Source organism: Penicillium chrysogenum (assembly GCF_028827035.1).
Source record: "Penicillium chrysogenum strain IBT 35668 chromosome Unknown utg000001l_segment0_segment0, whole genome shotgun sequence".
Taxonomy (NCBI): domain Eukaryota; kingdom Fungi; phylum Ascomycota; class Eurotiomycetes; order Eurotiales; family Aspergillaceae; genus Penicillium; species Penicillium chrysogenum.
The window spans coordinates 8808802-8833383 of record NW_026622749.1 but is presented as its reverse complement, the minus strand read 5'-3'; the positions used below and the strand labels follow the sequence as shown (position 1 = coordinate 8833383).

Genomic DNA, 24582 nt, shown 5'->3' with positions numbered 1-24582 from the left:
ACACCTTGTACACTGCTTTGAACCACCGGCAAGGTGAGGCCGCTCAGGGGAGACCATAGCAGGAGCCCCTCACTTATCTCCCAGATTCTGTTATTAACAATGGTCGCAAATACCTTGTTTTAGCGTGTGACTAAACTTGAGCTTAAGGGTGTGTTGCAGGGACTACGTTCAGACAACTCCAATGCTGGAGAGGACAGGAGCCTCAGAATTATAAATGGAAGGCAATCTAGAATATAAGATACCCAATCTTGATGCCACAACCAGAACACCCGCTGGGCGAGCCATCACCGAGATAAATCTCAAGTGCGTAGAATGTCTCATGAGGGAACACCTTCATATTCCCAACCTTCGATGACACGCTTTCTACGCCGAGAATTCCGGCGGTTGGCGTTGCACTTGACAAAGAAAGTCAGAGCTGTGATAATAAGAATGATGATGCCCGCAATTGCGGCGACAAGGACAGTTCTGCGCTCGAGCTGCTGTGGGTCGGAGGCATAGGGACACTTCGCCCCATGACCACCGGATACCCAACAGGAAGTAACATCTATCGAGTTGAAGTCCAAAAAGACCTCTCGACGAGCGGGATCCGTGGAACTCAAGTCGACTTTTGTCTCCGGTAGAGAGAGAAGATAATTGTAGAGATACGTGTTTTCGAGACCGGTGCGTGGTACAGCGAAGCTTGATCCTGGTGGACAGGTGTCCGACACGTTGGAGAAATATTCGGTCGTATCTGATAGCACCCATGAGAAAGGCGAATTACCGATTCGACAGGCGGCATGCCGCTGCTCAGTGCAGTTCGTGGATCGCCAGTGGCCTCCCAGTGTTAGATCCATGATCGCACAGCGGTCATACTTGGGATCACCATCGCCGCCACCATATTTTGCATCATGTGGCTCGCCAATTGCCCAAGCCCAGGAAGAAGAGAGAGAGACATTACGGTAATGTTCAACTTGCTGGTCTGCAGTCTGACCGAAGAGCGTGGTGTTGAGCATTGGCGAGAGACCACAAGCTGTAACGCCAGAGAGAACATTCGATAGCGAAGCCATCGTCTCATCTGTGGAAAGTCCATCGGGGACAGGGATGCCATTGGATATAGCCCATGAAGAGTTGGTTTGAGACACGCGTGTAAGACCAGGTTCATAGAGACAGCCCGAAGTGAGGGTGCCGTTGGTGGTTGCGGATACCTCCACACTAGAAGTCAGGGTTCCGGGAGGAAAGACCAAACTTTCTCCGGTAGACAGATCGTAACCCACCAGTTGGGAATCGATAGAACCATACTCAATGAGCACTCGATCGCGTTTCGCAAGCTGGATGTACTTTGATGACGGCCAGCCATCTGGGGTACTCTGTTCACCTGCTTCATTTTCATGAACGGTGAAGTACTCCGTGATGGGCATATAGCCCTGCTCGACCTTATACCATGATTGGTTGAGATTGCTTCGGTCCGAGGTAAGTTGAGCTGGGCTATAAATAAAGTCATCAAGGGCAGATCCAAGCATCGGACCAGCTAGCTCAGTTCCCGATGGCAATTGACCCCCTGATATGGTAGAAGCAGGCTCATCTGGGGTGGAGTCACTTGCGGCGACATGGAGATTGAGAACGAGATAGGTCGTGTAGACGGTCAAACGGGAGTTTGTGTCTCGGAAAAAACCGACAAGTACGTCCGCCAAGATGTAGGGATCAATGTCATCGGTGCACTTGTACGAGCCTAGTTCATAGAGAGTGTGTCCATGTGAATCATCATTACCGGTGATAGTCGCAGGGTCCGCACTAGCTGTTGCTGTAGTTGTATTGGAGACATCTGAGGATACAGCCACTCCAGATTTGACTGGAACAGAAACTGGGCAGAAAGACCAAGTCCTCCGGTTGACCGACCAATATAGATCGACAACAAGACGTCGGTACCCGATTGAGAGGAGGTTGGAGAAACATTTTGCAGCGTCTTCTCGATCATAGATGCGGTTTCCGAAGCAGGCAGTCGACAGTGATACAGCAGAGTTCGTCACATAGTTAAGAGGAATTTGACCAGCGACATCTCGTTCGCTCTGGATTCAGATATTCGCATGAGTTGTGGGGGCATTAATTGCGACCTGGAGACACATACCAGTAGAACAGCCACCCAGGTAGCGTTCAACAGGGTTTCCGCAGAGTCATATTGGACAGACATTGAGCATCGACATGGAAATAGCTCTGAAGCGCATGTTCAGTGCATGTTTTGCGATGTTCTGACGTTGAATGTTTCAAAGGGAAGACGATTAAGCTTGGACGGGGAAGTCGGGGAGGGCGGACAAATCAGCTGAGTCAATCTGGCCACTTCTCTTCCTTTCTTTCACAACTTTCCTCTCTGCCTTGAACTTCCTTTTCTCTTCTGCTTTTTATTTCCAATTTTAATTTCAAAATGGCCACCCCCGGCCAGCCCAGCCCTGAGCAAATGGCGGCCATGCAACAACAGTTCGCCGCCGAAGCCGCTAAACGAGGGATGACGCCCCAGCAGTTCGCCGCACAGCAGCGTGAACAGCTGGCTGCCGATGCTGCCAAGCTCGGTCTGACTACTGAACAATATGTTGCGCAGTTGCGCATGCGAGCAATGCAAGCCCACCAGCAGCAACAGAAGATCCAGGCCGAACAAAAGGGTCAAGCAGCACCAGATGGACAACAAGCTCCATCGCCCGCACCCCAGCAGCACCAACACACAACCACACAACAGGTTCCTGTGAACCCCAACAACCCTCCGGACCCAAAGGCATTGGCAGTGGCCAACTGGCTACGGTCGCAGAACCTCAAGCCACGCACATGTATCATGGACGGACAGCGCAAGGACATGTTCAAGGGTGAGCAGCGACCAATATCCAAGTACGTGATGAGGAATCACCATCTAACAGGCCTTTCTTCACTGCAGTCAAGCGCGCAATTCGAGCGATTGAATCCCCCGCCTATGCCAAAGCCGCCTCAAAGAAGAACTCCCTCCTCCCCCCAGTGACCGACCGCGCCTCCGCCGAGAACGTTTTCAAGCTTCTTCCACTTTCCCTTTTGGCTCTCCGAGTGAGCAAGGTTGATCCCCATGAAGGCCATAACCATGCCAAGCCCAAGAACCGAACTAAGGGTCTATGGACCGTGAAGATCGAACAGCACCAGGAGACTGACCCCATGATGCACTATGTTTGGTTGTACGACGGTCCACAGTGGAAGCAAAAGGCCATGGCCGCTGCCGTGGTTGCTGGTATTTTTGCCGTTGTCCTGTTCCCATTGTGGCCAATGTTTATGCGTCAGGGAGTGTGGTACCTGAGTGTTGGTATGATGGGACTGTTGGGTCTCTTCTTCGCCATGGCTATCTTCCGTTTGATTCTATTCTGCGTTACTGTCTTCACCGTACCCCCAGGTCTCTGGCTATTCCCAAATCTGTTCGAGGATGTCGGATTCTTCGACAGCTTCAAGCCTCTATGGGGCTGGCAAGAGGTATGCGTCTCTCCATTCTGATATTCTCGGAAATAGTGTAACTGACCGTCCAACTCCACAGACGAAAAAGAGCAAAAAATCCAGCAAAAAATCCAAGGCCTCGGCCTCTGCTCCCGCCCCAGTCGCCGCATCTGCTCCCTCAGCTGCTCCTTCAGCAAACGCCCCCTCGGCAACCACATCCTCCGCCGAGCCCACTTCTACCCCGTCCACAGTCGCAGCGCGACGAGGTCTGAGTGCAAGTGTGGAAGAGGTGGAGGAGTAGTGCTGCTATATTCTGAACGACATTCAAAGGCGGTAGATCAGAATTGATCGCATGCGGTTTGACGCGGGTGTTTATCTCAAATCATCCGTGAGATTTGTATTTTCAAGATCCTTATTCCATGTTCATTCTGGCGTTTTGGGCCTTGCTCTTGCGAATTCATATCATCGGGAAAGACTGCTCCCTCGGTTCTGCCTTTATTTCATTGCACAACATCACTTTGGGTAGCATGTAGCATCAAATCGATGTAGGTTGTTGTATTCGAATATTGCAGATGGTAGACGAGGAGGAAATTTGGTAATGTACAGACTTGGTGCTATGCCCTATGCTCAATGTAAACCCATGCTCCGTGGCTTTAGATCCCCGATAGAAAACAGAGGACAGAAAATACCGAGTTCAGAAGAGAGAAGAGATATGCTTCCAATACAAAAATTAAGCAAATGGAATAAAACGGGGTATATAAACAAATGCCAATAGAAACACAATCGAAAGGAAGAGAGGCAATGCGTAGGTAGTATGGACAAGAAAAGGAACTGACGTATGCACCCAAGGGTTAGTGTCATCGATGTGCGCAATAAGAGAATGGATATGATAGGCTCTCAGATATACAATGGATGCAAAAGGGGTATTTGATGATGAGTGAGGCCGAGGCCTGAATGCCAGATAGTAAAACCAGATGCGAGAAAGGAAAGAGGGTAAGGGAATGCATCTCAAGGTATTGTCGTGAGGAGGAGGTCGTAGAGAAGGCCAAGGTCGAGGACGTGAGGGGGTATTGGGGGTATCGGTGTTAGAGGGAGGGAGTGTCATATGCTGTGATGTTGAGTCACAGCATGGGAGGAACTAGACCAGGGGATTTTTGATCAGTTTCGAATGTCGAGCAGTTCGCGGGCCATTGCTTGCTAGGTCGATGCTTGCGGAATCGGCACCACTCTTCCGATCTTCGACGTGATCCCGCACTGAGTGGGACCCATAGAACCGTTGCGTTGGAGACGTTGCAGACCAGGGGGATAGCATGTGTGGTGCGGTCGTACCGGTGGGAGTACCAGGAGTACTGGTATTGGCGGAAGGAGACGGGGGCGAGGGGAGCGGGGGGAGCGAGGGGAGCGGGCAGTTCGGGGGCGGTGCAGACGGGGGCCCGATTGTCAAACCCAGACCAGGCATACTCTTGCGGCGCAACATGTTCGGACCAGCTTGGTTGTGTGGGTATGCAGTGGAGACTCTCTTGCGCGGTATTGGATCTGCCGGTGGAGAAGCAGGTTGGACCTGGGTTGCATTGTTACTTTTGCGACTTGTACTAGGGCGAGCGATCAGGCTGACTGGACGGGAAGAGGCCCTGGGATCAGGTAGGGGGCCTGTAGGTGGCGCTGTTATGGGCGCTCGGGAGAAGTTTTGGGCATTCTGAGCTGAACGGACGGTTTTCGTCAGGGCATCCTCTGAATTCGAGGGTCGCAATACGCGCCTGAGCTCCGATGAATCTGTATACCGCGAACTAGCGACGCTGAATGTCGGGGATTGCGGAGGAGATGCAAAGGCGGACATATTTGGGTCCGTGTCGGCACGGCGTGAAAAGCCGTTGATTGATGAAGGAGGAGAGGCATGAGAGACGGGAATCGCCCCAGATCTCGGAACGAATTTCTTGCTAAACGAGGGGACACTGAAATTAGGCGCGGGAGGTGAAGCGCTGCGGATAAGAGCTTCGGGAATAGGTGGTGGGTGAGTCGCCTGTGACTCTGTGAAGTCGGTAATGGGTGGAGGCTGAGGTGGCGAGGGCTTATACGAGGATTGTCGTTTCCCGTGGTTAGAAGTAGGCGGACTGCGTGTGTAGATTCGGTCAAGGTCTTCCGGCAGAGGCTCGTCGGGCCTGAAAGCGCCAGCGCCCATTGGCGGCGAGTTGGGTATGTTCGAAGAAGTGAATGACGAAGAACGAATGTCAGATCCGATAGAAGCAGAGCCATTGGTAGGATTTGTGGCCTCGGTTCGGCTAGTCGACACTGATCCGGATCGAGATTCAATTATTGAGCGACGATTAACCGACACATATGAACTGCGGCGAGATTGCCATGTTGCACCACCGACGGAATGACCGTCTTCCTCCTCAGTGGGCGATTGGAGGGCCTGGGGCTGAAGGAAAAGACTAGAAATGCGATGTGGATCTTTCTTCACCATTTGTCGAACGCTCGTCTTGGACCGCAGCTGAGGCATCGTGTCTTCGTCCGAGTGTTTCTCTTGTGTGAATTTGCGTCCCCCCCGTTTCTCGATCTCAGCTCTAACGGCCACCAACCAGCCTATCATATCATCGGGGTTGTCGAACACCAGAAGAAAGTTGCGCGAAAACCGCCGGTTATTAGGCTTGTGGAAGCCAAAGCGCGAGAATCGAGGCTTAGGGGGTTCCGGTACGGCGGAATCATCAGCTGTCGGGTTGTGAGAGACCTGGACTACCCAATGTTTCCCGGGAATGGCGTCACTAGCAAATGCGACAGACTTGGGCCCTAGTAGTAGCATCCGCTCCGGAAGACGGTCGTGCTTCCCTTCACCTGCATATTGGAGAATGTAGCCAGTAGTTGCCAGGACATATATTTTCTGAGTCCAATCCTCCTTGTTGATGGTACCTGATAGTGTCCGGAGATGCTTCCTTTGCTTTTGTTCCCGCTTTTTACGAGCGGCATCAGCGGCTTCGTCCTGCTCTAACGGGTTGGCAGGGCTGTCGTCGGTAGAGCTCCTTGCGGTAGTAGCGTGCAGGCGCAATATGGAATCTGCAGAGAGAGCAGGTGCCAGCAGGCAGTCATGCTTGGTGGATTGGGGATAGGCCTGGAACAATGGGGGAGGCTTCCAACCATACTGTTCCTGGTTCACTTGTTTGGGGTCTGGCTTCGGACGGGAGGACTTGAATGCTACGCGCGATCGTTCTGTCGGGGAGGCAATTGTCGGCGAGGTAATTGTGGGATTGGTGTCTATAGTTCGGGGGCTCATGATAGAGGGCGAAAGGGGGGTCTTCGAGAAAATGGCCGTTTGAGGTTCTGGCTGTGCCTCTATAATCTCCTCCAATTTGGGGTCGGCGCGCGAAGACTTATGACCAAAGAGACTGCGCAGACTCGTTTTGGAGGATTTTTGTTTAACGGGGCCATGAAGTGGAACGGGACCTTCTGATCCATTGATGCTGGGGTACTCGCTTGGCCGAGGGCGTTGTACCCGTTTCTCAGCAGCTGGTCGACTGAAGTTGGTCTGTAGAGGTGCAAGTCGACGTCCTCTGCGTTCGCCAATTGATGGCTGATCTGGATTCATTGTATGAGGGGCGTGCTCAAGACAGTCTCACGCAGTTCCACACAGTTCCAGACAATTCGCGACTTCAGGCTTTCAGGACGTTGAGCGCATTGGAGAAAAAGGAGCGACGAGCTTTTAATATAGGCAATGATCATCGGAAGGGAACGTGGGAAAGGACTGATTCGACGTCATGGCACGTCCGACAGGAGAGAGCCGTTGAAATTGTTGAAATATAATCTATAAACATGAAGAGAGAAATCGAAATCGAGGAACGACCCTTTCGGGAGAGGAAAAAAAAAAAAAAAAACACTTCGGAGGGGAAAAAAAACATCTCAGCAGGATTTCAAGGGGGAAATTCGCATTCAGACTAGTTCCAACCGCCAGTGGGGGGATCTACTGGTGATAGTGTGTTGAGGCGGGGAATCAAAGATTGGCCGAGACGCAAATTTGAGAATTTGAGAAACTCCAGGGCTGGAGGAACGAGTCAAGTCACTTCGCCCTTCGCCCTTCGCCCTTCGTATTTAGACAGTCGGACCACACTTCAGTCCCTGACCGGGATCAACCGCACCCATCAGATCAGCACCTCGATCACAATGCTGCGCCATCGTCACATCCTTTTGTGTGAATCCGCGTGGGCGATGGGTCGTCCAGTGTACATCGACGGAGCCAATCCGCTAACGAGTCAGCCTTAATTTCTTTTGTTTTGTTTTACTCGCAAACTTACAACTGTCATAGTGGGATGATGTTTCTTGGATGCACTCTCGGCCGCAATCATATCAACAAACGCCTATAGATCGTCAGTGTATCCAGTCTCACAGGAAGCAGTCCCAGTCCTAGTCCAGAACAGACCAGGTAAAAAAAAGAAAGAAAAAAAAAAAAAAGAACTCACAACAGCCTTGAAATAGCTCTTAAAATGAAACGTCTTGGTGACTCCCATCCCGTCTCCATCCTGCGCCCAGCCCTGCTGTAATAAAGCATTCGCGTCGCGGGTAAGTTGCTGCGCATCTTCGCCCTCGGCGAACTGAAACGCGCTGGAGGCCATTCTCGGGAATTGCCGAAGAGGGAATGCGGGTGCCTGCAGTTTGGGGAGTCTGCTGAAAGGTCTCTTTGAGAGGTGTCTCGCACAGAGATGCATGGAAGTAAGACAATTCATTTTCCTACTGCGTACGGAGTACAAAAGTCGGGGGATTGGAAAGAGGAGAGTTGTCTAAGGCTGTGCACGGGCCAAGTGTCTTGTCCGGAGTTGGGCGAGACTTCAATGCTATTCTGATTCATACATCCATGCAGCCATGCAGCCATGTATGTATGTAGGTATTATAGATGTATATTTATCTCACTATCTTGGTGATACCTAATATTCATTCCAGGCACCCGTATGTGCGTCTCCGAAAATATCCATCCCTCCCCGCCATCTGCACCCACTGTCCATACATACATCACGGCATCGCAGTAAGGGTGCCACGACCACAGATAAAATTGCGATCTAGTCGTCGGGGGATCACCAGAAGGGAGTTACTTAGGAAGCCTAGGAACAGCTTTACCAATCCGAGTTACATAGATCTATTGAACTGAGAATAGTCTCTAGCGGGAACCACATTCCCTCGTGCTCGTCAATAGGCTCCACACTTTCTATATTGTCCGTAGTCAATAGGAACGAGGCCTGATTGCGCTGCTGGCCATAGATAACACCGAGGTTATACCCGCCTAGATCCGTAATAGTGTGTGTGGTAAATCAAAATAAATACATCCTTGTCCTCTATCTCGTTATTATCAATAAAAAAATTCGTCGCAGAGTATCATGTCAAGACAATCAACCTAGTAGAAGAAGGGCGGCCTAGGGTCATAGATCAAATTCAAAAACTTGTTAAGCGATGCATCCAGCCGATCACGAATAGCTTCGACATCGTTTTGCTTCATAGAAAACCCACTTTTCGCTGGCTAGCGCATCAAGGTCGGCCGTGTCTTTTCCGTTGCGGGCCATCCAGCCATATACGACCAGGTAATTGTGTAGCCTGGCGCAGAGCGCTCATAGTCGACAGTGCCGTCATCACGGGCCGGGTTGTCGGACACTAGAGAGTCTTCAATATCGAGGTTCTGTTGTGGAGTGTTCATGGTTACGGCGATAAGAAGGAAGTATGGAACTTCAAGGCGACAAAGGCTGCGGCAACTAGCGCAGCTAGAAGCAGTTAGACTGTAGATTGGAGAATCATTAGAATGGAGAGTTCAGATTTTATATGATAAAAGGTTCTATCGTAACGTTCAATAAGACGAATGGACATGTAGAGATTTCTAATAAGGGTTCGGGTACAGTTAGGTTTGGAACACTTCAGCAGATATACTAACTACATATAACTATATACTTGATCCAAAGAGACTTCAGAAAATACTAACAAAGACTGTATACGACTGTAGTAAATCAGGCGAATCAGAGACTTGCTGACAACCATATAAAGAACATTTGAGATCACTTCGAAATCTGCAACTCCAATAAAGCTTTCAGGGCATTGGTCTCTCCCTCCAATTTGGATACGCGAAATTTCAACGCATCCCGCTCTTTCTTGATAGCATCCAGCTCTGCTTCCAATTCTTGGGTACGATCAGCACGACGTTGGCGATACCGCCGGGCAGCCAACGTGTTGAGCCTTGTCTTAGATACTCGGCCGGATGAACCTTTGGATGACTCGCTAGGTGATGAACTCGCTGAGGACGAGGTAGTAGGTGGTGTTGTTGAGTTGGACGCATTCAGGGTTTCTCTTGGTGTGAGCCCGGAGGGGATGTCAAACGTCACTCCATCTAGGAAGGACTGAGGTCCGAAATCAGGCGAGGCATCGAGGGGAAACAGAGGTTGGGCCCATGTAGAAGCATCCCAGCTTAGTACAGCACGATCGGTATGTGTTGAATTGGGTGCATGGAAGTTGAATTGGTCATTTGAAGGGGGAATGGGGTAGGAAGGCAGTGTTGACCAAGTGGAGGGATCGTGATATAAGAGGTCATTGCTGGGGTGCCCAGGGTTAGCCACGTCCGGCGAAGGCGATCTCAAGGTGTCGGGTGTCGCACTCGATGGAAAATCCGGTGGTGGCCATTGTGAAATCGTTGTGGTTGGGTCCTGAGACCCGAAAGAGGTAAGAAGGTATTCAGATAATCAATCACTTGAAAGACTTGCGACAGCCTGGGAATAGCGCCTTGGTAGCTGACCCCCGTTGGGATTTTTCTTTTGCTTGGTTCTACGGAACGAAATATGTGCGACAGATTGGACCTTTTTATATTCAGTAGATATGTATGTCTACCAATCTTCTCCGAATGACTACATACTATATGTAGATCACCATTCTTCTCCGAGCCACTTTCCTCCGAGCCACTTCCCTCCCGACACTACAGCCTTTTCTTCAACACGATCCCAAGTCAAATAACATTCTTAGCCTTTCTGCCATTTTTGTTTCTTTCACTCCAAAATATTTTATTGGAGGACAGCACAATACCAAATACCATCTGGGAATACGGGGTTATCGTCTATCACCCTGCTATCCTGGGGTCGAGGCTCTAGTATTATACTGTTATCCCCACCGCGACAGACCAACTAACTCTGAATACTAGATCCGAAGCTGGATTCCTTAAGATGCCATTCTCCGTCGGGATGAATGGCTACACATGTGCACTTTTGACATGTGCACAGACGCCGATATCGCCGGTGTTCTGTATCGGCGTATCGGTATTTTTTTGCCAAAACACTGCACAGATGTGTCCAGATGTCCTGATCTGTCTGCATGTGGGCAGTTATGCCTTGAGATCTACACGGAAATAGCAATAGTATTGGAAGAATGCCTTTACGCAAGACTTGCTTCTCATGGTCAAGATATCGGCCCAATTACTGAATGTTTCTGCACAGCTCGCGTGCTGAATGGTAATATACCAGGCTGAAGTTAGCAGGCTAACTACTTAGCGTCAGCGCGAAAGTAACCCAACGGTTAATTTTGGGGGCCGTCTTGATGATCGAATCCTGCGAGTATTCCCTGAACTTACCCCGTTTTTCTACCCACTGTTGACAGTGCCACATGGCTAACAACACACTCCACACTCTGGGATTAATGACAGCTGGTAAAGATGACATCGAGGCTGAGCCGTTTCCTGGTGAGAATTCCATGGAGGGGTCCAAGTCGAAATCTGCTTCCCGGGACTCTGCCAATGACAATGGATCCCGTTGTGAGATTTGCAACAAAGCTTACTCGCGACGTATGTTCTCAAATGTTCATTGATTCCTACCCAATAGGTGAAAAGGATCTGGGTCTAACATGCTATCTTACTAGGTGATCTACGAGATCGACACCGGCGCCGATGTGCCGCCAAAGGAGGCCAGAGCCGCAAATCCAAGCAGAAGTCCTGTGAAACATGCGCGCAAAAGAAGATCCGCTGTTCATTGTCCCGTCCTAACTGTGCTCGATGTGCTCAATTAGGAATCTCATGCCACTACCCTTCTGGTATAAGAGAGGCGGGGAAGAATTCGCGCCTGGTCAATACGAATCTACCTATGGTCCCAACTATTCAGGAACAGCCACAGAACATCAATGTCACACCCGAGAACTCACACTCTGCCGAGATCAGCTCTGTCTCGATGGCCGAAACTCCAGATGAATCCCATCAGGCATCTCTGGGACCCATCCTGGACCTTAACGCTCAACTGCCTGACGCATGGCCACCCTTTGATTTTGAAAATATGCAATTTACAGAAGGTGAAATACCAGGCGACTTTTGGTCTTACCCAACTGGGACAACAGGGGGCTTCCTACCGTGGAACGGAGACATAACGCACCTTCCAGAGTTTGAACCCACCGGGTTACTGGACTCTGTTTATACAGCAACCTCCGACTCCGTTTCAGGCAATCTTGATCTCCCCCATACAGAAAACGAATCAAGCCCATCCGCGCCGAGCGGCCAATCGCATTCTTCATCTTCACCAGACAGCAGCAGTTTCACCGAAGAGGTGCGTTCAATGTCTGTAAACCTGGACAATAGGCTTTGCAGTCCCTCTCACCTCATCTTCGGTCACACATTCATAGTCGGTTTGGGACGTCAAATCCGGAGCGACACAAGCAGTCTGCGTCAGGAGATGCTTGAGCATCTGCGAGGATATCCCGGTCTAATTCTCGATAGAGAGTTCTGGTCCCCCTTCGTCCACCACAGATTATACCGCTGCTCTTTGGGCGGAATGGCACCACCAATGGCAGACGCCTTGGCTTGCGTAGGTGCTTATGCAAGCGCAGCTGGCTCAGGTTCCGGGTTCGTCGATCGTATGATATCCCAAGAGCGGGAGAAGCTTGTGCGAAATTTCCACAGCTACACCGATACCCCGGAATTCTGCCTGGCTGCTATGCATGCTGTATGCATTTACCAGATTATGGGATTGTTCGGCGACAGCTTTATACCTGCTGCAGTTAAGAAGCCGGTGTTTAGCAATGGAAGCGAGGAGCGACGGCAGGAGTTTGAGAGACATGCCGAACTCTACAGCTCATTCCTGTTGAAGGTGAGCCACCCGTTCAAGTTATAATTGATTGTACTCACAACATGAAGATGACCCGGCGACTATCGAGTATCCATTCGAAGGCCCTCCAAATCCACCACGAGGATGAAAACGACTGGAACCAATGGAAGTTCATGGAATCCCTTCGCCGGAACTTCTTCTTCGTGCATATAATCAACATCCTGGAGTCAAAGGCACGGAAGTTAAACGAGAGCTACTTCGAGCCACTGAACAACAACATGATTCTCAAGCTTCCACTTCCTGCCCCGGAACGAATGTGGCGGGCATGCAGTGCCGAAGAGTGGATGCTTGCGCGTACACAAACACTGGGACATTTGACTTCACCCAAGTCCGCTGAAAGGCCTCTTCGAACACTGGGAAGTGTCTTCCAGGCAGTCCATGCAGGAAAGGTGGATGTTGCGTCGTTATTGCCACTTACTCGTATGATCCTGGCCAGCGCTATCATTTCCCCACTGGGTTCTGCGTCGCCCTAAAGCGAGACTTTTAACTATGCTCTAGGTTTACTCGTTAGGCTTGAGTTGCGTAGTCGCTCACCTTGACTGGCTACGGTAGACTGGATTTTAAACGGCAGAAGGTGAGCACTAAAAAGACAAAGGCTGCCAGTAATACTCTGATGCATGCATATGCATGTACTAGGGGTATGTACATAGGAAAAGACCCGGCAGAAGCTCGTATGTACCTAATGACCTTGAGCAAACCTTGAAAAGTACAAATGTAATAGAGTGATATTAAACTACATTTTAACATTTAGCGCTAGCCCAATCCAGGAGTGTCTGGGCCCGGTCCAAAGATAAAGCCACAAGCCCCCCGATGTGACCCAAGCTCGAAAGTATAGTGATTCCACAGGCTATATACTGAAAGCGGTTTCTTCTCTCGAATCAAAGACCTTCGGCTTCATTGACTATATCTACTTCTGACCGGAACCGGACAGGGGTTAGCTCGGACCCCCGGCAGGAATGCCACATCGTCTCTACCGTGTCCTTGGTGTCGGGACCGATCAAAGACCTAATATAGTACTACTGTACTAGTAGATCGAGCTGAAGGTACATACTTGCAGTTTGTGCTACCCAGCCACTATTTCCTCTAACTGTAAATCATTACATTACTTGTCCGACAGAGGTCAGGTGGTTTCACCTTTACTACAATTGTATACTCAAAGTCCTGATTAACTGTAAAGCAATCTGTTCAGCCAATAATAATGGTATAATCCATAACTGGTATCGCAGTCGCGAAAACCATCGCATACATGAGAACCCGCCCAGATCGCAAATCTTGTCTTTCGAGTCAAAACAAGCATAGGAAAACAAAAGACAATTAATTTTAGTAATAGTTACCCGCGTCCGTTCTCCCAGTTCAATGCCTCTTATAATTAAAGCGCACAGGGGCAAAAAGCCACAGGGCGGGAGTGGGATATCCACCGAGCGTCAGGTGCAAGCAATAGAGCCAGCCACGCACATCGTAGGGTTGACGAGGATGAAAACATGCACGGACGCGAAATGTGAAGGTGCTCATAGATTCCCATCACAGTGACTCCAGCCCCATCACTACTCCCACTGGAAATGAGTATTCACAGCAAAATAAAACAAGGAACAAAAGAACAGCGATCAAGGATTGATGTTGATGCTGTTGCGACGTGAATTGGCGCGAGAGTTCACCTGGGAATTGACCCGGGAGTTGCCTCGGCTGCCGAGCGTTGGGCGGATGCGGAGGTCTTGCTGGGAGCGCGCATACGAACTGGCACGAGACGCCGGGGGGATCTTGGACCCTCGTCGGCTCTGGACCTGCATCTGGTGTCGAGCATCCTCCAGTTGCTGGGCGAAGGGAGAACGCTTGCGCAATGCTGGGCCCTTCCAATAAATGATATAGACCGCAATGACAAGTGGTATGGAGATACAGACTAGAGGAATGTTAGACCGATAGCTCATGTGGAGAGATAGGGCAGGATAGACATACAGAGAATGGTCGAGGCGTATTCAAGGTGGTACTTGCCACCGATATCTGTCAAATATTGTCAGTATGAGGATGAGAAAACTTGTTGCGTGTGACAACTTACTCGTGAAGAAGGGCGTGGCCGGAATAGTGAGGACACCAGCAAGGAAGTCTCGCGACCACCCGTTGCCACCGGTCGCAGAGGCAGAGTATGGTCCGTAGGCACAGATCATGTAGTCAATCGTGGCCATGTAGATAGCATAATTGGCAATACCAATGATGGCAGCAAAGATCATAGATCCAATCCAGTGGCACTGAGGCAAACTGGTCCAAGCGAATCCAATCAGACCAATGGGCAGACAGGGGACAGTGTACAGCAGCCACCACAAACGAGACTCATACTGTGCCCGTTCGCTCTCCGGATTGTCGCGGCGCTCTTTGACGTTGCGTTTGATGACCGGGAAGAAGGAGAACCAAGCGACGAAGTAGCCAACCACAATTGGGATGAAGGCCAGACCCTTCTGCCAGGTGTTGAAGCCCCACTGGCTGTACACAAGGGAGAGCGACTGGATGAACATGAAAATAAGGGCATCGCTGAAACCACTCAGCAGAGAGAGAACCAAGACAATAGGCTCAGTTAGGAACATTTTGAAGGGACGAATCCAGGTAGCCATAAGCTCACGAGGCGGGAAGCGCTGGCGGAAGGACATGCCCTCAGTAGGTCCATAGATATGGGGGTTCTCGCCCGACTTGCGCATCGATTTGGCAATCCGATCCATCATTACAGTAGTTCTGGTTTCTGGGACAAACAGGTAGTGGGCAACCTGCACGAAAACACCGAAGATCAACTGAATCCAGATATTCCACCGCCACGGTAGGAAAGCCTCGACGAAGCCACCCACTACCGGACCGAGCACGGATCCGCCAACCGACGAGAACACGACAGCAGCCACGGCGTATTGCTGAGCATCGGGCTCCCACATATCGGCAATCATTCCTAGAGTGACGGAGCCACCAGCAGTGGACAGACCACCTAGGGCACGACCGACCATGATAGAGGCAAAGTTGGGCGCCAGAGCCACGGGGAGCTGAAAGACGTTGACAAGGAACAGAGATGCCTGGAGAATGGGCTTGCGACCCAGCTCCTCACTCCACGGTGCCCAGAGCTCACAACCAAAGGCGTAAAGGACCAAGAAGATCATGGCACCGCAACGGGCTGCCTGCATGGAAACGTTGAACTCCTCTGAGATTCCGGCGGCGGCGTTTGAATAGAGCGATGTATTGAAGTTCATGGATGTCTGAACGAGGAAGATTGTGGTGATAATGATCCACTTCTTTTTTTCGGTGAACGAATATCCCAATTGATCGTAGCACATGTCCTCGGTGAGCTCGATTATACCCCCCGGGGGAGGGCGATGCCTCCTCGAGCTGATCCTCTTCCTCCAGCTTCTCAGTAGCGGCATTGACAACGGCTTGGGCGTGCGCAGCCTCTGCTGCATGCACGGTATCCCTCCCGGGCTTCTCGGAGCTGATCGTCATTGTTGGTACAAGATGGGTATAGGGCAAACTGGTATCAAGACCAGTGATAGTAAAAGAAACCCAGAAAATAAGGACACAATGAGACTGGAGATCAATAGAAGGGGAAAAGGAAAAAATAAAAGAGGAAAGGGAAGAGGAATTTAAATACAGAAACGGGGGAGAGAGAAAAAGGGTAAGAGCCAAATGCAGGCAAGAGCCAATTCCAGGGTTCCAGTACGTTTCCAGTACTGTCCCCGTACATGTTCTAGTACATTGATGTTCTAGTACAAAGTTCCAAGCATGTCACCTTTTCCCACGTTGTCTTTTAATTTAATTTAATGTTTTATGTACCTGGATTACATGGATTACCTGGCTTACCTGGCTTACCTGGCTTACCTGGATCACATTGGCTCTTACTTACCCAGGTACTCCAGACGGGATGCCGATGTTCCACTTTTCTCCAGACTTTCTCTCCAGATTTTTCTCCTTTTTCTTTTTTTCCTTTTGCCTCTTTTGCCTATTGACCCCTTTAACTTACATTTTGCAGTGCCCTTGATCCATTACCTAAAATATACAGCCTGCGGTTGAGAGAAGTATTTCGAATTTCTTTTTGTGCTTTCAGGGCTAATTAGCCGGAATAGGAAGTTCGCATTGGGGTAATCGGACCCACCTTGGAGAAAACCACCTACATACGGAGTAGGGACGTCTCCAGTCTTCCCCGTTGCCGGACTGGGCCGAACGTCCGCTTCGGGTTCAATACCCATTGCAACCTCAATTCTGTGTATGTTGTATATATCACGGGGTATGCAGAAGATCGGGATATCAAACCCCATGTGCCCCGCGAAGCAAGGAGCCGTTATTGCCGACCGTGCCCGAACCATATGGTTCTCCAGTTTTCCATATGTGATGGACATTCTACGGAATGGACTCCATGCAAAGTCTATGAAAATGATAGAAGGGAAGAAAAAGAAGGGAAAAAAGGCCGGCCATGGTTCCCTTCCATCCAACTTGACTTGTTCCTGTTAAAACAAGAGATTGCCAAGTCGCGAATTACTTGCCTTGGCTGTCCGTGACGTCAAGCCGACCAGAAGAGGACAAGTCATTCGTCAATCATACATCCAGGACAGGTACTGCGGCTAAAGGATACGAGGAATCGCCCATATTACGGTGGCGCTGATCGTCGCCAGGGCTGGGTCCATAACTCTTGTTCTGACCCTCGGAGTACGCTTACCTTCTGATCGGCTGGAGTATTGCTTATTCCTCTTTTTCCTTTTTCTTTTTCTTTCTAAATGCCGGCCCGATCATAACATCCTTCCAATACACAAATGTAAAATGAAAAATGAAAAATGAAAATACCCCCAATCGTCTTCCGGCTTTACGTTCCAGAATACTGTGTGGCCCCGGGGAACAGTCTGAATTACGTACTTGTCAACCACACACACATTGCAGAGATGGATTGATCGGAATCCCTTGCAGGACATTTCACTGTTACATTTCCCCAGGATTACTGATCCTCACCTGCCATTGCCCACTGGGGTAAAAGACCAGAAGGTTTTCCCAAGTCACATCGCCCAAGGTAGGGGGAATGTTGTCCGGAAACAACCACTGGACATCGCACGTCCCCCGGACCCGTCTGGTACATTTCTGCACATGGCAAATCACATTGCTGGGATCGAGAAGATCGTATCTGGAGCGCCACGCGACGCTTTGTTGATCTTTGCGGCGATCCTACCGAATTTGTTTACCTGTAGTCTGTATAGATGACTCTTCGAACTTGTAAATTTGAGCGCCACTCGGAGAAACCGGCGTATTCCCCTCTTGGCCTGGGCGCAACCAGGGGCCAAGATATGATTTGTTGTGGCTCGACCTTGGTAGGTCTGGCCTGGCCCATGTCCCGGAAGAATCCTATAAGCCCCGAGAGAAAGAATCCGACTTGTCACCTGCTCACTCGGGGTGTATGTTGTAAAGAGATCCAGTCCGACAGTCCATGAGCTCCTAGAGCATTCTAGCTATTCAGCCTCAGGCATCACTTTCCCTAAACGGCATTTGTATCACGTGATTGACCCCGCAAAATAGGCTGAGTCATCAGATCCTCACGCCCGTGCGGGATGTCTGACGTTACCTACAGATTAGAGACACCATACATATTCTTCAACATCTACGCAGTTAGTACTTGAAGATGTCACCGGATCTGAATTCCCTTCCTCCATCCCGCTCGTCGTCAACCTCTTCCTCGATTCCGCAACGTAACATGTCCGCTCCCGGAACTGGGTCGGCGCCGGTGAACCCGAACAACGCGTCACCAAGGCCTTCCCGTGGTTCAAGCATAAGCCGACTGTCGGTATCCGAGCGACGTCGATCTGCTGCCGGCATGAATCTGAACCTGAATGAGATGCAGGGAACTAGTCCAGGAGCTGGCGGCGAGTTACCTGCATCGGACCACCGCGACCATCGTAGCTCGATCGGACATGCATTGCGAACAGCCAGCCCGTCTAGTCACGGGGGTAGCCCCATCTTCGCGACGGCAGATCCCCATCACCAGCGCGCACCATCGTTGGGAGAGCTACACCAAGAACTGGAGCAAGAACAAGAAGCACAAGTGGTGGGTTGATCTTCATTGCCGGAGGCCAAGTTGTAGTAAGCTAACCATTGGCCTCGATGAAATGTAGAACCGCCTTCTTCAGATGATCCGCAGCCAGCAGGCCCAACTGCAACAATACCAGCAGCAACAGAACCCGCAATCAACTGCTGCAATCGACGACACCACCCCGGCATCCGAACGGTCGGCCTTCTTTCCCCCCGGTCCGGCAGCACCTCCAGCCGGCAACAGATTGTCGGTTTCTTCTTCATTCTCAAACCGCCGAAACTCGCGACCTTCTAGTCAAGCGACGTCGCCGAACTTGCGGCCGCTAGACTCGCGTGGACCGGAGGGCGTGGAGCCATTCCCGGGGTTGCGGGATAGTCCATCTCGGCGCGGAAGCCGAGACGACAGTGCATTCTACCAAGCCGAAGCGAGCTCCTTAGCCCGAGAAAACGTGCTCCTTCGGCAACGCATCCGGGAACTAGGTAAGAAAATCCCTTTTAGCGTTCTTTCAACCCGCAGTAACCCTACGGAGTAACCCCACCCCGAGAGTGGATCTTGATTCAAGCTCGTATACTAATTTACCCCCACAGAGAGACAAATTGGCGGCCTGACGACCTCCCAGACCGCGTCTTCTGCAACAACTACTTCGGGCATTCCGTCCGGGCAAGCGGGGGCCGAAACCGCGGACCCGCCTGCCGTGAGTTCAGCGCGAGATGGTAAGGACTGAAAAGAGGCAATTAGCACGAGTCTTGCCAAGGCCCGTTGAAACGACCCCTCACAGAGGGATCCGAATGTGAACCTAGTTGTTCAATACACTACCAATGCAATACCACGACGGATAATGACCACAGAAATCCCCCTGAGTCCCCAAGCAACGGATGTTGCGCGATTTTGCAATCTTGGCGCCTGAGTTCTTGCGAAGGACGGCAGCTTTCGTGTTCTGGGCACCGATATCCTATCTTCCGAGGACAGACGCCGATTTCCATTTCCTTTGTGGCAATGCGCAATTTGATTTCATGCGCTTTTTCTCAAGGTTGCAGTTCTGACCAGTGTGATTTGCATGCAGAATGTGCGGGCTGTTGCTGTTAGTAGCAAATCTTCCCATTGGAAATGTCGAGGTCCCGATACATATGGGAAACCCGAAATTAATGTGGAAATCCATGATAATACATGTTGACTTCATCATATATGAGTAGATACATCCGTGGATGTAATCAGGGGTTGAACGTAGATATATTGACTACTCCATGCCTTTCCACATAGAATTACCTAGGTAGCCATACTAACCAGGTGACCTCTCGAGACCGAAAGCATTTCCCCTGCCCTCTCTTTGCACGTACTCTGGCCCAAAAGCGAAACACCACAATCTCATCCAAATCCTTCTCATCAAAGTACCGCAGACCTCCCGAGATCTTTTGAGGGTCGAAGGCACAACCCGGCCATCATTCTCTTCCACCTTCCATGAAACATCTCCCAGCACATTCCTTCAACCGTATTGGTCTTTCCTCTCCGAATTCCGTCTCTGAGCCATCATCTGCTACGTTTTCTATCTATCGCGCTCTCTCACTTTCCTCTCACTTAATCACATCTGAGATCCGTTAAGGCACTATCTATATGGGGAAATTCACTTTTCCATTGACAAAGTGAACTAGAAGGTTGAGCTTAAACAAAAACTCAGCAAAAAGCATGCAACCTTGGAATGGACAGCTCTCAGGTATACTTCATTCTTCCTTTCTCCTACTTGTATGCTAACTTCTGTATTGAGCTTTGGACCCTACGAGACTGGTGTTCAAGTTTCCCTCACTTGTCGCATCACTAGCCCGCTGAAGTCCTAAATTTTCTTTTCTTCTGTCTCTTCCTACAACTGATCCTCTAACGAGGTCATACTCCTCGCCCCTAGCTCCCAGACTTTCTCGGCCAACCCATATTTAGTGAGTTCGATTACATCGAATCATCCGCTCCGGGTTTATCACTGACCGTTTGGCTATTGACAGTTACCAGCAATGGATTTCAACGAGATCGCTCGTGCCTTTGATAAGCCTGTGGGTTACTTATCTATATGCGCTCGGAGTCTAAGGCCATTAGTAGTTTCGTCAAGTTGAAACGGGGAAACACCCTTGGAAATCTCATCTCTTCCACCCTTTTATCCCAGTCAACTACTCTCCACTGCCAAGATGTCTCGCCTCCGCGAAATGTGAACTTCTACGACGGTCTAACGGGTGCTCATCTCGGCGGTGTCCGACACAATATATCTATCACAAACGCTAAAATTTTTCCACATGCTGATGGATGTCTTACTCGAAGTCGATGGAATAATTTCAATTCACCACAGAGGGACCGGACAACGAACGCCGATGAACACTGATCGCTTAGCCGAAGGGGACCATGATATCTTTTGCCCTCAAGGTGAGTCTCTAATGAAATAATAAGGAACTAGGCCGACTTTATTAGGTGGTATCAGACCGACTGAAGAAAATTGCGTGCGACGAGTCCACTCACGTAGCCGACGTGGCCGAGAAGACTCCTTTCGGGATTCTGTACGCTATATCCAAGGTGACAACGAATTGCGTCAATGGAAACCAAGCGTGTTGCCATTTGGTCACAGCTTTGCCAATGTTAAGCCCCGTCTAATCCTCGACTCAGAGCAGCCTAGACTCGAACTCTGCAACGGGGGTTTGCTCTTCACCGCGGAGGATTGTCTTCCACTTTGACAGTAGAACTATGCCAAAGGCAGAATTCGACTCTTCAAACAAGACAGCTGGGTTTTCTGAAACCACGCGCTTCGATATTGTTGATGCGGTAGTCCGACCCCATGAAGTGTTCGAGTTGAACCACCATCATTGCGAGCCCGAAGAAATCGAACTGGTGTTCATTGGCGTTTCCAGCAACACTGATCCTACTACTCTGGATGGTCTTCTTCGTCGTCACTTGGTCCTCGAAGCCAAAGTCTTCCGACTCTACAGGAAACATCCTGCCAGCGAAGAACCGCGAGTGCTTCCCAGGTGGCTAGAAGTTTTCAATGGTATTAAACCTCCCATCGTGGGGTAGACCTCTGGCCCCTACTTTCTCAACGACCATGAGCGACAGAACAGGCTGGTCGAAGCTAGCTATATTGAGAAAACGTGCATTCGGGTGTCGGTGAGCAAGGTTTTTAACCTTAACACCCAGCACCGCACGGCCGTCGGGCAACCACATAAGGAACCGCATTCATGTCAAATTGAATTGCGAAGGCCCCGCCCCAACACTGAGGGCGATTCCGAGGCGAAGGGCTGTAAGTGCATGGGGTGGCATTGGGCGACGTGGTTGCCCGTGAGGGTCTTGAATGTGCAGGAATCTCACTGCAAGTCACAGCACTGCAGTAATATTACAGCCGACACGCCTTTGGTGGTTCCAGAGGGTGGTTCTTGACGCTGACAAGAGCGACCTTCGACTAAGTCGTGCCGTGAACGACTTTTCTGAAAAAAAAAAAAAAAGCCAACAGCGATCAGGTGGATGGCCGACCAGCCTTCCAGCAAGAAAAATATCAGTCCTACAAAGGAACTTGACTCCCGAGCTCTCTGGGGAGCCGTTGTTGAACGTGGAGGTCATCCAGACTGTGCAAAGCTGTCTGACGAAGCTCATCGGGCAGCCGCCAAGAAGGAGTTAGAGGGGGCAGTCATCGAGGGATCTCCGTCCGACGAAGAACAGTTGAAGCCATTAGCTTCCCCGTCGAAAGGGAAGAAGCGAAGACAAAAGGCGTCATCGTCTAACATCAAGTCTTCACAGCCAGACCCTGTGCACGTTTCAACTGAAACGACCGAGCCACACCAACTCCAAAATCGGCACATTGACGATATGCCAACCTCATTCAAAGTCAAGCCCTTGCAGGGGCTCCAGGATGGATATGAGGATCCGCTGGATTTCATTGAAGACATTGAAACCGCTGTCGAGCGCGATTATGCTCGACAAGATGAGGAGATCTCCACGCGCAAGAAGCGGGGAGAAAAGGTCGATGAGGATGAAAAAGCTCTGAACGACAAAAAGAGAGAGACTGTCGTCTTCTATTCCGTCAAAACGTCAGTGGACGAGCGGAGACGTGGCTGAAGGGCATGAGCCGCGATACACGCCGAGACTGGCAGAAACTTCGTGCGAGCTGTCTGGAGAGGTATCGCCTTCCAGAGGAGGATCCCGTTGCCAACATAGCTCGCATGGAAGCACAGTATGACAGCCTGAAGCAGATGAAAGATGAATCCATCGCCGCCTACCTAGAGAGACCCGCCCACTCCCGGTCATAGTGGAGCCGGCCAAGGAGGCTGATATCCCGGCCCTGTCTCTGCAGGCCCGCTCCGTTGGGTTGTCTCCCTCCTCCCCCGCCGCTTCCCCTGCCTTGTTGGCCTTTGACTACCAACCGATACCCAAAGGGTATCGACTGCCCGCGCGCTCCCCCTCCCGCCGGTCTTTTCGTCTCCCCCGGTCGCCCTGGTCCTCTCCCCCTTCTTCGTCTCGCCCCCCGGCCACCGAAGCTCAGGCCACTGTTAACACCGTCCAGCAATCTGGCCGTGTTGCCCGGGGCCTTGGGCGCTGGGTCAAACGTTCTGCTAACCTCCCTGGCATGGAAGAGGATGTCGACACCTTCGCAGACGCAGTGATTGACGTCGACGATGACATACCAGCTTCGGATTTTACACCAGCTCCGGAGTTCATGCCTGCGTCTACTTTTGCACCTGCTCCTGTTTCGGCTCCAGCTCCTACAACCGCTCCTGCTGCTACGCAGTCCAGTTCAGAGACTGCTATAGCCAAGCGAACGAAGGAGCAGCAGCTATGGGACCGGGACACGATCCTAAGCGATAAAACCTATCCCGGTTCGGGACGTTACAGAGAGCCTTGCCATTAAGCCGCACAGTGGTGACCGACGCAGGGAGTCCTGCATCCGATAGTTGTCCTGAGGGAAGCTGTGGGCGGCCCCCTTTGCCGAGTCTGCTCTCCTACATCGAGGACGAGGAGCGAGATAGGTAGTAGGGTTGTGGTCTAGCGAGCTTATAGAGGATCGGTCCAAAGTGGATGATCTAAGTTCGAATTCGTCTCTATCTGTTGTTGAACCAAGCTCGGATATCGACACCCCGAGTTCACTAAAAGGGAAATCCCCTTTCTTTTCGTCGAACCAACCAGAGTGGGACCGGCTTAAATCCCGTAGTCTATTCGGAAGTCGGATCCGGGACCCTGACTCTCCTCCGTTTCTAGGATCAGAGTTCTCCATGGTGAACACTGAGTGGCGAGTGCCCGGTACTTATAGAAGGTAATCTAGCTGCGCCTGGGTCGGTCCTGGTCTCATCCAAAGTGCTATAACAGGCAAGACTACCACAGTGGTAGCCATATTGCAAGGATGGCGCTCTAGATAAAGGTGTTGCTCACTGCTGCGTCGAACGAAGTCGTTGACAATCCACTCTCGCTCTCGTGAGGGCGCTTAATCAGGATCCTCGCCTGAAATCTTTGTGTGGACAGATTATTCGATTCCGCGCGCCATCATACCACATGTCGGCAGTTATTGTCCGGCTGAATAATCTATACGAGAAGATGGTGAGGGGGCTTTGTCTCGAAGCAAGGTGGTGGCAACCACCTTCTCCAATGCCGCTCAGACATGTTTAAAGTATTCAGACGTCAAACCATCTTGACGTTGCTACAATGAACACTTCCAAGATGTTTCCCACAAAAGACCTTTTGGTCAACGTACCTGCTTTACTGTAGGTCGGAGATTGGTGGTTGGCATCTTCCATGACTACACCTTGTGGAATGGGTTTACAACCACATGCATACAATAATCCAATTTGTTGTTGCGCTATTGCTTTCCAGTCGAACCCCTCCAAGTGAGGCAAATATCCGTTAGATTCCCAATACTCTACTCCTCGAGGCGTATGGCATTCCACAGTCATCTACCTCCACGCCGCCCAGCCCTCAATGTTTAGGCAGAGAGCGGTTGAAAGTATGGTCCAGTAAAGTGGCATCGCAAGACGTATTTCTCGACTGGCCGGCCTGATTATAGAGTCTGGTACGGTGAAGAGA

The 24582-nt window shown here is 50.7% G+C and overlaps 11 protein-coding genes across 11 annotated transcripts; 5 read left to right on the top strand and 6 right to left on the bottom strand.

Annotated features, from left to right (window-relative positions):
- Positions 1-317: 317 nt before the first annotated feature.
- Positions 318-2167, bottom strand: N7489_003478 (Lectin C-type domain protein; the record flags this gene model as incomplete). The annotated part of the gene is made up of 2 exons (XM_056709233.1): positions 318-2045; positions 2105-2167. 2 exons carry the CDS (start codon positions 2165-2167, stop codon positions 318-320), a joined length of 1791 nt encoding a protein of 596 aa, XP_056573535.1.
- Positions 2168-2398: 231 nt separating this feature from the next.
- N7489_003477 (Sec62 family protein translocation protein) lies at positions 2399-3718 on the top strand (the record flags this gene model as incomplete). Its single annotated transcript, XM_056709232.1, has 3 exons — positions 2399-2831; positions 2900-3456; positions 3518-3718. 3 exons carry the CDS (start codon positions 2399-2401, stop codon positions 3716-3718), a joined length of 1191 nt encoding a protein of 396 aa, XP_056573534.1.
- Positions 3719-4555: 837 nt separating this feature from the next.
- Positions 4556-6997, bottom strand: N7489_003476 (peptidase family M20/M25/M40 protein; the record flags this gene model as incomplete). The annotated part of the gene is made up of 1 exon (XM_056709231.1): positions 4556-6997. The coding sequence occupies one exon, from the start codon at positions 6995-6997 to the stop codon at positions 4556-4558; it is 2442 nt and encodes an 813-aa protein (XP_056573533.1).
- A 500-nt stretch (positions 6998-7497) lies between these two features.
- On the bottom strand, positions 7498-8129 carry N7489_003475 (4a-hydroxytetrahydrobiopterin dehydratase; the record flags this gene model as incomplete). Its single annotated transcript, XM_056709230.1, has 3 exons — positions 7498-7650; positions 7701-7763; positions 7866-8129. The coding sequence occupies 3 exons, from the start codon at positions 8127-8129 to the stop codon at positions 7498-7500; spliced, it is 480 nt and encodes a 159-aa protein (XP_056573532.1).
- Positions 8130-8513: 384 nt separating this feature from the next.
- N7489_003474 (uncharacterized protein) lies at positions 8514-8880 on the bottom strand (the record flags this gene model as incomplete). Its single annotated transcript, XM_056709229.1, has 2 exons — positions 8514-8680; positions 8838-8880. The coding sequence occupies 2 exons, from the start codon at positions 8878-8880 to the stop codon at positions 8514-8516; spliced, it is 210 nt and encodes a 69-aa protein (XP_056573531.1).
- A 560-nt stretch (positions 8881-9440) lies between these two features.
- Positions 9441-10059, bottom strand: N7489_003473 (uncharacterized protein; the record flags this gene model as incomplete). The annotated part of the gene is made up of 2 exons (XM_056709228.1): positions 9441-9972; positions 10034-10059. The coding sequence occupies 2 exons, from the start codon at positions 10057-10059 to the stop codon at positions 9441-9443; spliced, it is 558 nt and encodes a 185-aa protein (XP_056573530.1).
- Positions 10060-11028: 969 nt separating this feature from the next.
- On the top strand, positions 11029-12985 carry N7489_003472 (Zn(II)2Cys6 transcription factor domain-containing protein; the record flags this gene model as incomplete). Its single annotated transcript, XM_056709227.1, has 3 exons — positions 11029-11206; positions 11281-12494; positions 12542-12985. 3 exons carry the CDS (start codon positions 11029-11031, stop codon positions 12983-12985), a joined length of 1836 nt encoding a protein of 611 aa, XP_056573529.1.
- A 1131-nt stretch (positions 12986-14116) lies between these two features.
- N7489_003471 (uncharacterized protein) lies at positions 14117-15980 on the bottom strand (the record flags this gene model as incomplete). The annotated part of the gene is made up of 4 exons (XM_056709226.1): positions 14117-14409; positions 14466-14510; positions 14566-15775; positions 15816-15980. The coding sequence occupies 4 exons, from the start codon at positions 15978-15980 to the stop codon at positions 14117-14119; spliced, it is 1713 nt and encodes a 570-aa protein (XP_056573528.1).
- A 2158-nt stretch (positions 15981-18138) lies between these two features.
- N7489_003470 (uncharacterized protein) lies at positions 18139-19270 on the top strand (the record flags this gene model as incomplete). Its single annotated transcript, XM_056709225.1, has 3 exons — positions 18139-18561; positions 18629-19025; positions 19134-19270. 3 exons carry the CDS (start codon positions 18139-18141, stop codon positions 19268-19270), a joined length of 957 nt encoding a protein of 318 aa, XP_056573527.1.
- A 1994-nt stretch (positions 19271-21264) lies between these two features.
- N7489_003469 (uncharacterized protein) lies at positions 21265-21591 on the top strand (the record flags this gene model as incomplete). The annotated part of the gene is made up of 1 exon (XM_056709224.1): positions 21265-21591. The coding sequence occupies one exon, from the start codon at positions 21265-21267 to the stop codon at positions 21589-21591; it is 327 nt and encodes a 108-aa protein (XP_056573526.1).
- A 444-nt stretch (positions 21592-22035) lies between these two features.
- N7489_003468 (uncharacterized protein) lies at positions 22036-23416 on the top strand (the record flags this gene model as incomplete). Its single annotated transcript, XM_056709223.1, has 2 exons — positions 22036-22598; positions 22792-23416. The coding sequence occupies 2 exons, from the start codon at positions 22036-22038 to the stop codon at positions 23414-23416; spliced, it is 1188 nt and encodes a 395-aa protein (XP_056573525.1).
- Between the last annotated feature and the right edge of the window lie 1166 nt (positions 23417-24582).